The sequence below is a fragment of the Ictidomys tridecemlineatus genome, chromosome 2 (genome assembly GCF_052094955.1).
Source record: "Ictidomys tridecemlineatus isolate mIctTri1 chromosome 2, mIctTri1.hap1, whole genome shotgun sequence".
Lineage (NCBI taxonomy): Eukaryota > Metazoa > Chordata > Mammalia > Rodentia > Sciuridae > Ictidomys > Ictidomys tridecemlineatus.
The window spans coordinates 69,478,950-69,494,428 of NC_135478.1; the positions used below are offsets into that span (position 1 = coordinate 69,478,950).

General features: G+C 36.5%; 1 protein-coding gene and 1 non-coding gene across 5 annotated transcripts in view; one reads left to right on the top strand and one right to left on the bottom strand.

Annotated features, from left to right (window-relative positions):
• LOC144375141 (transport and Golgi organization protein 1 homolog) overlaps nt 1–15,479 on the top strand; it is a 133,953-nt gene that overhangs the window by 93,894 nt on the left and 24,580 nt on the right. For 3 of the 4 annotated variants that reach the window (XM_078038721.1, XM_078038725.1, XM_078038723.1), the window contains exon 2: nt 4,240–4,376. The exons of the other annotated variant lie outside the window; for it this stretch is intronic. In XM_078038721.1, coding sequence (XP_077894847.1) covers nt 4,240–4,376 — 137 coding nt within the window. The remainder of the gene's footprint in view (nt 1–4,239; nt 4,377–15,479) is intronic. 4 annotated transcript variants of the gene reach the window in all.
• LOC144375546 (U6 spliceosomal RNA) lies at nt 7,407–7,513 on the bottom strand. Its single transcript, XR_013435613.1, has one exon. It is a non-coding gene; the product is annotated as a U6 spliceosomal RNA (small nuclear RNA).

The window sequence follows — 15,479 nt, forward strand, 5'->3', positions numbered from 1 at the left end:
CTTTATTTTTATTTATTTATTTTTAATGTGGTGCTGAGGATCGAACCCAGGGCCTTGCACGTGCTAGACAAGCAATGTGCTGTTGAGCCACAACCCCAGCCCCATATCGTTCATATTCTTGATGGCTGCTATTCTGACTAAAGTGAGATGAAAGCTCACTGTAGTTTTGATTTGCATTTCCCTAATTGCTAATGATGTTGAACATTTTTATAGATTTGTTGTACATTTTTATTTCTTCTTTTGAGAAGTATCTGTTTAATTCATTTGCCCAATTAAGCTAGGTTATTTGAGGTTTTGGTGTTAAGTTTTTAAAAGTTTCTTATATAGTTTGGATATTAATCCTGTGTCAAAGAGTAGTTAGCAGGGTTGGGGATGTGGCTCAAGCGGTAGCACGCTCGCCTGGCATGCATGCAGTGCAGGTTCGATCCTCAGCATCACATACAAACAAAGATGTTGTGTCCGCCAAAAACTAAAAAATAAATATTAAAAAATTCTCTCTCACTCTCTTAAAAAAAAAAGAGTAGCAAATATATTTTCTCCAATTCCTTAGGTTCTTTCTTCATGTTACTAATTGTTTCCTTTGCTGTGCAGAAGCTTTTTAATTTGATGCCATTCTGTTTATTAACTTTTGTCATTATTTTCTGAGCTTTAGGAGTTCTAATAAGAAAGTCATTGCCTGTACCTATATGCTGGAGTCTCAAATGTATATTTTCTTCCAAGGATTTGCATAGTTTCTGGTCTAATTCCTGGGCTTTTGATCTCTTTCAAGTTTGTACAGGGTCTAATCTTATTTGTCTACATATGGATAACCAATTTTCCTGGCACCACTTGTTTAAAGCCTGTCTTTTCTCCCAATATGTTTTTGGCATCTTTGTCGAGAATCAGATGAGTGTTAACTGTGTTGGATCTTTTTCTGTGTCTTCTCTTCTTTCCCATTGGTCTATGTATCTGGTTTTATGACAGAGCCATGCAGTGGTTATTTCCATAGCTTTGTAGTACAATTTGAAGTCAGGTATTGTGATGATGCCTCCAGCTTGCTTTATTGACTTAGAATTGTTTTGGCTATTCTGAATATTTTATTCTTCCAAATGGATTTCAGGACTGTTTGTTCTAGTTCTGGAAAAATGACATTTATTATTATTATTATTATTTTAAATTTATATATGACAACAGAATGCTTTACAATTCATATTACATATATAGAGCACAATTTTTCATATCTCTCATTGTATACTAAGTATATTCACACCAATTCATGGGTATTTTGATGGGAATTGCATCAAATCTGTATGTTGCTCCTAAAACCAATTTCAAACATATACAATCATATTAGTAGTGATTTTAGTGTCCAAAAAGAGATCTACTAAACAATAATTACTGGGCTGGTTTGGTGACTTGTAGTCCTAACTACTCAGAAGGCCAAGCCAGGAGGATTGCTTGAGTCCAGGTGTTGGAGATCAGGTTAGGCAACATAGCAAGACCCCCATCTTAAAAATAATAATAATTACTGATGTCAAAACACATCTCAATCATTATGCTAGTTACCAACTCTTCATTGTTTTCCTTGAAACTCTAATATACAATTAGTGAATGTCAATTTAGGACTAATTGTGCTGTTTTATAGAGGAGAAAGCTGATTATAATAGTAAGTGAAATCATCTGTCATGAACTGATTTGTGTTTATTTAATCACAATTATCATGCTGATGACTCTACATATTAAGTCTCCACCTATAGTCCCCTAGGTGCTAATTTTAAAAAACGTGAGTTTTCATTAAAAATAAGAAAAGAAACCCCTCCATATGCATTTCAATAATTCAAATTGTATCATAATTTGACTATTATCACAAGGGAAAATCAATGCAACTAATTCAGATTTAAATTCAAGATTACACAGTGCAAAAGAGGGAATAGTCTTGGAAAGGGAAGTAGAAAAATGTAAGATCCCTCTTAGAGGTCAGAAAAAATAAAATAAAATTTCCTTCAGAATAACAACTAAACATAAAGCTTTCAAGAAATGTTAGCTACTAGCTTTCTTCTCTGACAATCGGTTTTGTCAGTTGGTTCCCACTAAGTTGTGGACTTTTTCCGACCAGGACCAGATATCTTGTCTTTTGATTTTCATCCACTCCCACACCATGCTAGGGCTTTGGTAGCACAAAATGAGAATTAAAAATATGCTTTTGAATTAAATAATTTCTTCCCTTACGGATAAAGATAAGAATCTCAAGATCTTATCCTGAAGACTAATGTCCATCTCTCTGCCCCCACCTGTCCCCGCCTTAAAAAAAAAGCAGGCCACTGTCTCCAGTTTACACCCTCACTCACAGTTCTATTCACCTTCCCCTTTCCTAATCAGAGGGATCTTGGGGTGGGGCTTCAAGGAACCTCAAAGAGATTGAAGGGGAGGGAGCCTGGAACCATAGACTAGCTGTGACAAGTCATGGGTGGGATTTGGTAGTTCAGAAAAGGAGGTACCAGACCAGGAATGGGGGATGGGAGTGATGGTGAAGTGGAGTGGGCTAGTTTAGGATGGACCAGAAATGAGACATTAAGGAAAGCCAGAAAGGACCAGTTGGCAGGGGGGGGGATGGGTGGGTGACTACTAGAATCATGTGGAGGGTCGCTTGTGAGGTCACAGGAGCAAAGGCAGGTGATTGGACGAGAAGGAGAGTTCTAGTTGCCAAGGCAGCGACTAGAGGAGAAGGTCTTCAGTCCATGAGAAGGTCTTGACTAGAGAAGGACGGAGCTCCAGCTCCGTGTGTTCTCCAGTAGAGTCTGTGGATTGACCCCCAGATATCCCTGCTGAGGTGTCACCCGGGAAAGGCTTAAGCCTTCCCGGGCGCCACCCCTCTGTGCTTTGCTACCGACCCCACCCGCCCCCCTGAGCCCCGCCTCCGCCCCCTGACGCCCGCCACAGCCTACTCCACCCTGTCACCGACTCCCCAAGGTGACCACAACATGGCTGCAGCGCCAGTGCTGCTCTTCTTGCTGTTCGTGCTGTGGCTGACCTGGCGAGTGCCGGGCCAACTGGACCCGAGCACCGGCTGGCCCTTGTGGAAGCACAAACTCTGTGCAGACGACGAATGCAGCAGTGAGTCCACAGGTGGGCGGGCAGCCCAGGGTCTCCATGGTGGCTCTTTGGGGCCGCATGGGGCTCTGATCCCCCGGTCCCCTGCCCCGTGGGCTGGGCTAGGGGGTCGTAGGATGACGGGTGGGGCGCAGGAGTGACAGAGCCTCAGGACCCTGCGTGTGTCCCCTCCGGCTCTGCCGGTGCCTCAGCCAGCCCGCTCAGGTTGCTGAGATGCTGAGCCTATGGTGCAGACTTCACCAGCAGTCAAATTCATAGACCAATAGTGAATGGAGGGCCTGGGGTTGTAGCTCAGTGGTAGAGCGCTTGTCTAACATGTGAGGCACTGGGTTTGATTCTCAGAACTGCATACAAATAAATAAAATAAAGGTCCATCAAAAACTAAACTAAAAAAAAATAGGCAAAAGCTTAAAAAAATAGTAGTGAATGGGAATCTCAGGGTTGAGAAAGACCTTAGAAGCAACTGGTCCAACTTCTTAATAACTGCATGTTGGACTCCTGCTGTTTAATCAAACGTACCCTAGGCTGTAACTCATACTGAAATTCCACCCCTACAAGCTCTCAGTTCTTACTGGAATTCTACCTCATTCACAGAGCCTCAATGCAGGTCTGTATCCAATTCCCTTTAGTCTCTCTTGATATTACTGTGTTCTTTTTAAATAGCTGTCATCTGTGCATTCAATAAATAATTGTTGAGTATCTCTGCCAGGTGCCAGATACTGTGTTAAGCCTTGGCTCATTCCACCTGCAAATCTGCAAACCAAGACTCCCTCTATTTCAGCTTTCCTAAAATTTTAAACACAAGGTTTCACCAGCACTAAATCCATGTTTGTTGAATGTGACCCTGGTCTATATATCTCTGGTTTTAAATTTTCCCTTGAGTGAATATTGTTCTGGTAGCAGTTCTATGGCCATTGAAGTAGTGGAGAGTAGACTAGAGATTGTTAATTTTATAATTGAAGGGTCTAATAGCTCTAATTAGGATTATGAAGTTTTCTTCTCTGTGTTAATTGTCTTTAGGAGAGCCAAATATTCCAGGCACTGTGACTCATATATTTAGTGAAACACTCGATGAATATTGAAACTGAAGAGAGACAATTCTTATTCTATAGCATAAAATAAAATAGCCATTTCCCCTTTCAATTTTAGAGCTACTTATAACAGAAGGTACTCCTGTTGATGCTGCTGATACAGAAAACCAACTAGAGATAAAGGTGGAAGAGCCAGAAGATGCCACCACCATACTTTTCTTGTTACATTCATTCTTGCTTTATTTGTCTAAGATGGTAAGTTTGACATAGTTTCTTCAATTAGAATGTTGATTATTTATTAGTTTTTAAGTGGCTTCTGGTCATGAAGTGAAGAACTTAAAATGTCTTTATGAAAATTACTCCTGATCCTTTGAGTAGATAGCTCCTGAAACAAAAGCCATAGGGGTGTGGCTTTAATGGCTACTTGGTTTAGCACATGAGGAAGATTTGCTGTCTACCAAGGCTGGACATTTGCACACCTATAAAAACTTGGTTCTTCCCCTCAGAACCTTTCATTCTGGCAGGGAGATAACAGCATTCACTTGAAACACAGTAAGATAATGACAGAAAGAGAGGTATTTATTCGATGGTAGAACATTATTGTCCATAAATGCATTTATTATGGTTGGAAGGGTGATCAATAAGGTCAGAAAGTGGTTGAGATGTGTTTGAAGCACAGGCAAAGGGCAAACAGGATTCTGACATGTGGTTTGTTGTTGATTAGACAGGCTGGGGTGGTGGGGGAAGCTGGCAGTCAGAAGAAATGTGTTCAGAGAAATGGAAACATGAAGAAAGGATATTTGGGGAGGGCAGGAGAATGTGAATAGTTGGTGTTGTAAAGTGTGAAGTTGGAGGGGGATGGGCCTGTTGGAGAGGCCAGCAAATCTTAACTGAAGTCATGAGCCAAAGTAGCATTAGACCATTAATAGTGGGGATCCTTAGAAAGTTTTAAGAATGAAAAGGAATTAGGTTAGATCTGTTTCTTAGAAAGAGTCACTGATCTTTCTAAAGATCTTTCTAAAGAAAATCATGATTCAAACAAGACATTTAATCTGTCTAGAAGCTTATCTAAGCATTTTAGGACTTACCTCCCCCCCATTGGTATTTGTTGATATTGGACTTTTAGAATTTAATTATAGGAATGAGAAAGCTTTTAGAGGTTGGAGGTCCTAGGGCCTTTGTGACAGTAATCCTCCTCAACTGAAGTTGTTTCCTGTAGATTGTGTTATTTCAAGGCTTATGTAAGAAAGATGATGTTGTTGTTTTCCTTGTAAAATGTATAGATTTTGAAGCCAGGTAGATGTGGTTTCAAATCCCAAGGTTATCATTTAGAAGTTTGGGCAAATAAGTAAACTTTTGAAAAAAGTTTTCCTCATCTGAAAAATGTAGATAATGCTTACTCCAATCATAAGAATTAAATGATTTGACAAGGTAAAATGTCTGGTGAGGTGTCTGGCATTTTGAAGGGTTTTACCCCTACACACCCCCTAATTCTCATGTAGGCAGTCAGAAGGTGGTATAAATCAATGAATACCTGGGGAGGAAAGACCACCAGGGTGGAAAAGATGTGGTGGGGAGAAACAAATCATTTTTCAGTTGGCTCCATGTTTGTTCATGATGGTGGCAGCCACCTGGGTAAGGGGTATGTACAAGCCAGGCAGTTAGAATAATGATATTTCCAGTGATTAAAGCAGTCTTCCACAGTCATAATTTGATTATCAGAATGAATCAGCATCACTTGGAAAGTTAACAGCCTCACGATATGGAAAGGATTTCTTTATTCATATTTTTAGGTATGCACAGAGCCCTCCTCTAGGTCTAGGTCAGGGGACACGAATGTGGTGCAGGTGTGTCAGTGATTGTACGGTGATAGGTAAGACATAGACGTGAGTGGCAAAGAAGAGGCACAATGTTAAAAGACTGATTTGAAAGGAGATTTCAAAAAGGCATTTTGATGGCCCAGTATGTACAGGACATTGTGTGAGGACTAAAAGAGTCTAACAGGTGTAAGGCATGATTGTGATTTTTGAAAGCCTTAAGAAAAGGACTTAACAAATATATGCAAAAATTATGAACAAATCAATGTAAAATCTTAAACAAGTAGTATGATATCTGATAGGACTGGAGAGTAATAGGCTCTGATGTGTTTGGGAGATGTGCACCAATCAGGTTCATTGATCAATGGAATCTTAGTAGAATCTTAGTGTTAGAAGAAACCTTGGAAGGCTGTTAGTCTAGTTTCTCACTCATTGCTGTTATTTTCTTTACTGTGGCCCTGACGAGTAGTTATGAGGCCTGTACACCAGTATTTCCTAGCATGAGTCACTCTCTTACAAGGCTATATGTTCTTCTGTTGTCTAGTTCATCCTTGTATTGACTCCAAATTTTCCTCCACATGATTTCCTCTATAAAACTGAATTCTTTTCTACATAGAAATCCTTTAAATATTTGAAGTTATATCTTAATTTAAAAATTATTTTTAGTATTTTTATCATGGAAACTTTCAAATAAGAGCAGAGAGAATAGTAGGGGACTATAGGTAACCATAACATACTGTACATTTTAGAATACTAGAAGAAAAGGTTGTGAAAGTTTTACCATAGAGAAATGATGTTTGAGGAGGTAGATATATTTAACTGATTTAAACGTTACATAGTATAATCATGCATCAAAATGTCATGTTACCTACTTCAATAATTATAATGTTTGTTTCTATGTACTAGTTAAAAAATAAATTTAATTAGAAAAGCTTTAAAGAAAAGCACAGAGAGTAGTATAATGAACCCACGGGCCATCACCCAACTTAACAGTAATTCCTTGATAGCTAATATCAGTGAGTTTTTTTTAATTTGTTCTAATTGGTTATACATGATAGCAGAATGCATTTCGATTCATTGTATATAAATGGAACAAAACTTTTCCTAGTTGTACACAACACATTTGTATTCCTACATGTACCTCGGGTAATAAGGTTCATCTCATTTCACCATCTTTCCTATCCCTATGCCCCGTCACCTGTCCTACCTCCCCTTTGCCCAGTCAAAGTTCCTCCATTCTTTCCATGCCTCTTACCACCCACCTTACCCCCATTATGGGTCAGCATCCACTTTCAGAGAGAACATACAGCTTTTGGTTTTGGGGATTGGCTTACTTCCCTTAACCTGATATTCCCATTCACCCGCAGATGCCGTAATTTTTTTCTCTTTTAAGGCTATAAGTAATATTCCATTTCATATATGTACCACAGTTTCTTTATCCATTCATCTGTTGAAGGGTTGGTTCCACAAAACTATGGAATGCTTCACAAATGTGGGTGTCATCCTTGCTCAGGGACCATGCTAATTTTTTCTGTATTGTTCCAATTTTAGTATATGTGCTGCCAAAGCAAGCACACTCTGAGTTTTAACAAATGTAGATACCCATGTAAAAACTACCATAATCAAGATATAGAACAGTTTTTTCACTAGAAAAGGGGTTTCCTTGGGATCCTTCCCAGTGAGTTCCTTCACCACCTGTTCCAGGCAACCACTGATAACTTTTTTTTTTAAACTATAGATTCATTTTTCCTACAGTACTATTTCATATATATGCCACTATAAATGGACTCATTTATATCTAGGAGTGCAATTGCCTCCTACGTTTAATGTATGTTTTTATCTTATGTGATACTGTCAAGCCATGCTAAAAAATGACCACAATCATTTTATACTTCCACCAGCAATTTAGGAGACTTCCACTTGACTTCATCTTCACTAACACTTGGGCCATTCTAGTGGGTATGTCTTTGTGAGTTTATTTCCTGATAATTAATGATATTGAGTGAACTTTTTTTTTTCTTTTGAGATAGGGTCTCACTAACTTGCTTAGGCCCTTGATAAGTTGCCAGCCTCAAACTTGGGATCCTCCTGCCTCAACCTTCTGAGTTGCTGGGATTACAGACATGTGCCATGATGCCTGGATCAAATACTTCTTCATGAGCTTGTTGATCATACTGTTTTTGTATGTCAACTCTCTCTGGCTAGCTGGAATCCAGACTTCTCCCAGCTTAGTGCCAACTGTGGGATTGGTTAGCTTATAGTTGTTCTTGGCCCTCGCAGGTACTGCTTAGAATGTAGCCCCAAACTGAAGACCACCTCCATGCAGATTTCTGGAACTCTCTTTCTTTGTGGCTCCCATCTTTCTGGTAGTTTTCTCTACATATTTTTGGCTGCTTAATCTCCTGGAACTCTGGTCTCTCTCTCCTCAGTGAGACTGTTATGCCCTATTTGGGTTCCCCTTCCCAAACTGAGGTCTAGAGGGTGCCTCCAGGTGAAATGCTCATCTATTTGTTCTCCTGCTCTTAGGGGTGACAGTTGCATGTCCCTTGTGGCTTTCTATCTGAAAAATAGCTCTTTAAAAATATATTTTGACTGGGCATGGTGGCACATGCCTTAATCCTAGTGGCTCGGGAGGCTGAGACAGGAGGATCATGAGTTCAAAGCCAAAAGTGAGGTGCTAAGTAACTCAGTGAGACCCTGTCTCTAAATAAAATACAAAATGGGGCTGAGACTGGGGATGTGGCTCAGTGATCAAGTGCTTCTGAGTTTAATCCCTGATACCAAAAAAAAAAATATATATATATATATATATATATATATATATATATATATATTCCAACTTTCTGGTTGCTTTCAGTGGGAGAACAAGTCTCATATAAGTTACTCTCTATTGATTTATCCTTTTGTTGTAACTTTTTGCGATAATTGAAAAAAATATGTTTGTGGGACTTCTAGGATATATTGTAGCTTTGGTGAATAAATGACATCCCCCTGGTACAACAATTTAACCTGTTTTCTCTATTGCCTTTTTTGTTTGTTTGTTTGGTGGTGTTGGGGATTGAACCTCGGGCTCCATGCATTCTAGGCAAGTGCTGAGCTAACAACCTCAGCCTTTCTCTGTTGCTTTATATTTCTTGGAAATTGGTAGTCAGGTTTAGGTTCAATTCTGTTTCTTATGAAAACTTAATAAAATATTGCATTGACATCTGCATGTCCTCTCCTTTGATGTTGACTACTAGTCAACAGTGACCTTGGTGAGATTTGCTAATATATTACAGGTTGCAAAATAGCAATGGTCTGAGTTGCTGGGATTTTTCTTTCTTCATTTAAAGGCTGGGATGCCTATACAAATAAAAATTTATGATTGATTATTCTTTCTTCCTTTCTTTTTTTTTTTTTTTGTACTGGGGATTAAACTCAGGGGCACTTGGCTAGTGAGCCATATCCCCAGCCTTATTTTGTATTTTATTTATATACAGGGTCTCACTGAGTTGCTTAGCAATTCGCTTTTGCTGAGGCTGACTTTGAACTTGCTATCTTCCCTCCTCAGCCTCCCGAACTACTGGGATTACAAGTGTGTGCCACGACGCCTGGCTATGATTGATTATTCTTTACACAGATATTTGGTTTGTATAGTTAAGGCAGGAGATAAACATTTGATTCCTTTTCTTCATTACTTTTCAGAATAGTAAGGTGGTATTCTAGCATTATCAAATGATACCCAAAGGGGCTTTTGAAATCTTTTTAACTTTTATTTAAGAGTCAATATGACGTCATGCATTTAAAAATATTTGGTGTGTTTAATCCAGTTAGGAATAGTAATTGTTCTTACCTGATGCTCAATTTCTCCCCCTTTTGCCTTGTAGAAGCCTCTTTATCTTGGCTCCTGGGACCCTTTGCCACCACCTAGTGGTCATTGTTACCTATTTCCCTTGCTTTTGAACTATGAGATATTCCAAGTTCATCTTAAACATTCCCTGTCCAGACCTTGAAGGAACTATTTCTCTAAAAGAACTTTGGTTCCTTTCAATAGGAAATGATATTTAGAGGCTACATTCCAAGTACTAGGATTGCTTATTGCTCAAATTGACTGTCATTTGTAGGCCTTTTTAGTGAACAAAGCTCAGAAATATGTGGGGATTTTTCATCATGTCATTTAGATAATTCCCATGAAAATTCAGGAGAGATTTTACTTCACTTCATCTATCTTAGATTTGTGTTTTCTTTCTCTGATGTTGGAGTTCCAGTTTTAAATGACATCAGTATAATTGTTTACAGTCTTGTGCCACTTAATGACATTTTGGTCATTAGTGCATAATAATGGAGCTAAAAAATTCTTGTCACCTAGTATTTTTAATATCTTTTTTGTGTTTTGATATGTTTAGATATATAAACATTTACAATGTTACAATTGTCTACAGAATTCAGTATAATAATATCTTATAGGTTTTTATCCCCAAAGCGATGATATACCATATATGAATACCTACGTGTGGAAATGGCTATATTTTCTAGGTTTGTATAAGTATGCTCAATGATGTTTACATGCTGAAATTGCCTAAGATGTGTTTCTCAGAATTTATTCCCATCATTAAGCAACACAAGACTATATTTATGTTATTTAAAATACTTTCAGGAATGTATTCCTGAAATGAAATTCTCTTGTCTTTAAGCTATATCCCACTAAGGTATGTTTGAACTAATTCATTTCTGTGGTTTGTCACCAACTTGATGTCACAGGTTGTTTCATTTTTGCTTTCAATATTTAGGTATTACTTTATAAAGATTTTTTTGTTTATTTTACAATTATTTAAATATTTAGAAGAGCCAAAGTTAATTTGTAAAAATAAGTTGTTTCTGTTTTCTAGTACTGGTGATTGAACCCAGGGCTCCTATCCACTGAGCCACATACCTAGCCTCTTTATTTTTTATTTAGAGATAGTTCTCACTAAATTGCGTAGGGACTTGCTAAGTTGCTGAGGCTAGCTTTGAACTTGTGATTCTCCTGCCTGATTTTGAAAGAATTCTAGCTTTTGTCCCAGTTCTGTCTACCCTGATGTTACTCTCTTTTATAGTTAACTTTTAAAATTTATTTCATTATGTATTCTGTTATTAAAAAAATAAGCAAATGAGAAAAGGGATATGTAGCTCAGTGGTAGAGCACTTGCCTACCATACAGGAGGCCATGTGTTCAATCCCCAGCACCATAAAAAGAAAAAGAAAAGCAAATGATTTTTACATCTAGCTATGATAGCTTTATATAGGTACTGGCTTCACCTTCCCAACTGAAACAACTAAAATAAATATGAAAAAAAAAACCCACAAACAGATAAAATTTGAAGATCCAGCAACATTGAAGATCAAGCAACAAAGAATGATTCTGGAAACATAAGGAACAAATGCTGTGAGCTCTTTAGTTGTCCCAGCTTTTACTATGTTAAGAGATTCCCAAGCCATGACAAAGAAGGGGAAGTCAGGCAGAACCAGAGGATACCATGAATTGAGAGATGGTGCTGAGATTCCAGGAAAACCGAAGTGACTAGAATTCACAGGGTGGAGTACCAAAAGAAGGTTGCTACATTGAGAGACAATTCTGGAAATCTGTGAAAGGCTCTCTGAGTGTTCAGCAGGGTATTGATCTGCACATAAGTGTGATGAAACTGCTTAGCAAGTCAGAGAAACAATCTTAAGTGATTAGAAGGAACAGGTCCTAACACAGGGACCAGAATAGCACCTGGAAAAAACTATCTAAGGAAGTTGGGTAGAATAATCAGAAGGGCGTTACCTCGGACTGACTATTACAATTTATGTAATACCTAGCAAATATTCAGACCCAAGAGAATCAAATTGTTTCCAGTAATTTAATTGTATACAAAATATTAAGAATAGTAATTCGTAATGTATGGCATCGAATCAAAGCTTACCAGGCATGCAAAGAAGCAAGAAAAATACAATCCACAATGATGAGGAGAAGAATCATCCAATCAAAGCCAACCGAGAACTGCCGGAGATGTTAGAATGAGGTAATGGCATTTTTTAAAAAGTTATTACTACTATATTTCGTGTGTTAAAAAGGTAAAAAGAGATATAGAAGATACATTTTAAGAAAATCAGACTTCTAGAGTTGAAAATATATGATAAACACAGTGGATGGGATTAATGTCAGAATAAGCATTTGTGATGAAATTGTTAGTGAACTTGAGGACATAACAGGAGAAGTACCCCAAATGAAACACAGGGAAAATTTCTTCTGTTAAAGAAAAGTGAACCAGAGCATCAGTGAGCTGTGGGACAGTTTCAAGTTGAGCATTGAGAGGTATTCAGAAAAATATTTTAAGAAATGATGGCCAAAAATTTTCAAAAATTTGTGAAAACTGTACATCTGCAGATCCAAGATATTAAAAGGAACTAGAGTACAAAAAGCATGAATAAAGCTATATCAAGGTATATTATATCATAAATAAATTGCTCAAAACCAGTGATAAAGAGCAATCTTAGCAGTTAGAGAAAACATTTATGTAGAGAAGAACTAAGGATGACATCAGATTTCTTGTCAGAAATTAGGCATAAGAGAATATAGTGGAGTGATACCTTTAATATATTTGAAGAGTAATAATGTTGGCCGATAATATCATGCCCAGTGAAATATCTTTCTAAAATGAAGACTTGTACTGACATACAAGCTGAAAGAATTCACCCTACACTTGCACCAAGACAGCAGATGGAAATAATGGAATAAAGGAGTAAAGAACACTGAAAATGGTGACTGTGTGCATAAATATTTAAAATAATTTTTCTTATTTGAACATTTTAAAAAGTCATTGACTGTTTAAAGACAAACATCAGTGTAGTATGGGATTTAGAAAACATGTAAAGTAAAATACATGACAACAGTATAAATCTCAGAAGGGTAGTAATTATTGTAACGTTCTTATTGAATATGTGAAGTAATACAGTATCATCTGAAGGTATATTGTGACAAATTAAAGATGTACATTCTAAACCCTGAAGCACTAAGATTAGAAAACAGAGTTATAGCTTAATAAGCCAATAGAGGAATCACTAAAAATACCGATAGTGGTATTTCTGCAAAAGAAGACAGAAAGAAAAGAAAAAGAACAAAGAACAGAAGGAACAAATAGAAGATTATATTAAGCTTACACCTATGCACAGCAGTAATCCTATTAAGTGGAAAGTATCTAAATACATCAGTTAAAAACAGAGATTGTCATATTGCCTAAAGAAGCAAGACCCAAATAGATGTCTAAGGGAGTAACACTGTAAATAGACACAAAGAAGTCAAAATTAGAATGATTGAAAAAGGTATCTCATGTTAAACACTAGTGAAAGGAAATCTGGAGTAGCTACATTAAACCAAAAGAGGTTGTGGGGCAAAATATATCATCGGGACTCAAGAAAGTTATTTCCTAATGATAAAGGAATTAGTCAAGATTATATAATAAACTTAAATGCTTGTACTTTTAATATTAGACCTTCAAAATACATGAAGTATAAAAATTGATAGAATTATGAGGAAAATGATGAATCCTATTGATTACATTTAGAGATTTTAATATCCTCTCCTCAGCAATTGGCAGAAAATGAAAAATAAAAGTAAGATTGTAGAAAGTGTGAATGACATAATCAATCCATCCATTTGAAATTAATTGACGTTTATAGAAAACTCCCAAGGAGCTTAGTGCACATGGAACATTTACCAAGATAAACTGTATTCTGGATCTTAAAAAAATTATCAGTAAATATAAAAGTATTCAAAGTCAGGCAAAGCTTGTTCTCTGAACACAATAAAATGAGAAATCAATAATGGAAAAATCTGGAAATTTCTCAAATATTTGAAAACTTTAGTGCCAGACTGCTATATATATATATATATATATATATATATATATATATATATATATATATATATATATATATAAATGAACAACACAGTACATTTATTTTTATGTGGTGCTGGGGATCGAACCCAGTGCCTCACACATGTGAGGCAAGCACTTTACCACTGAGCTACAACCTTAGCCCCCACTGCTAAATAATTTTTGAGTCAAATAAATCAAAGAAGAAATTCATATTTTGAGTTCAATAAAACTGAAAACAACATATCCATTTGTGCAATGTCACTAAAGCGTTATTGGAAAATTTATAGCACTACCAGGCCCAAGATAGCTTTATTAAAAAAGAAGTCTCCAGTCATCGACTTTAGTTCCTACTATGAGAAACTAGAAAAGGAAAAATAAGTTAATCTCCAAGTAAGCAAGAAAAAAAGATATAATAAAGACTATAAGTCAGTAAAATTTTAAAAAAGGAAAATAAGAGAAAATCAATGAAACCCAAAGCTAGTTCTTTAAGATGAATAAAATTGATCAACATCTAGTGAGGGAAATAAAAGAGGAGACACAGATTACCAATATCCGCAATCAGAGAAGGGATATAACTACAGATTTCACAGATACTAGACTGATAATGGGGATATTATGAACAGTTTATGTTAATTAACTTGACAATTTAGATGAAATGAAGAAATTCTATTTAAGCCACAAATTGCAAAAGTTCACTCAAGAAAAACAGACAACTTCATAAACCTTGTTGACTATTAAAGAAATTGAAGGTATAGGTAAAAACCTTTCTACAAAGAAAAAAATATAAGACCCAGATAGCTTTATTGGTGATCCAATTCCTGTAAGGAAGAAATGATACTAATTCCTAATAGTATTAGTAATACTAAACCCTTGTAGAATATTAAAGCAAGGAAATATTTCTCCTATGAAGCCAGTGTTATCACTACACCAAACCAAGACAAAGATATAACAAGAAAAGAAAATCACATACCTCTCAAGAGATCTCCAATGAATCTGTACAGAAATTCTAAACAAAAATTTAAGTCGAATACAACAATATGTAAAAGGAAAATACATCATAGACAAAAACTAGACTGATGATGGGGATTTATGTCAAGAATCCAAAATTTATTTAACATTTGAAAATCAATGAAATTTACCACATTGATGTACCTAAAAGCTGAATAAGAGAAGCCATAGAAAATACATTATTCCATACACATATCCCATACTCTTGTTTAGCTCAAGAGATACAAAACAAGCATTTAAAAAATATAGCAGAGGGGGGAAATGTTGGGGAGTAATATTGGCCAAATTATATTGTTATTTTTTGTGCATGTACAAGTAGGTGACAATAAATCCCATCGACATGTAAAAAAAAATCAGCCCTGATTATTATTTAAAAATTTTTTTTAGATTTTGATTGACTTTTATTTTATTCACTTATTTATATGTGGTGCTGAGAATCGAACCCATTGCCTCACACATGCTAGGCAAGTGCTCTACCACTGAGTATCAACCCCAGCCCCTCAGCATTTATTATTGATGTAGAAAAACAAATAACAAACTAGGAATAGAAGGGAGCTTAAAATATCCTCTGAAAAAATGCAGCTAACCTCATACTTAATGGTTGATAATTGAATACTTTTCCCCAAGATCAGAAACCAAACAGAGATGTCCAC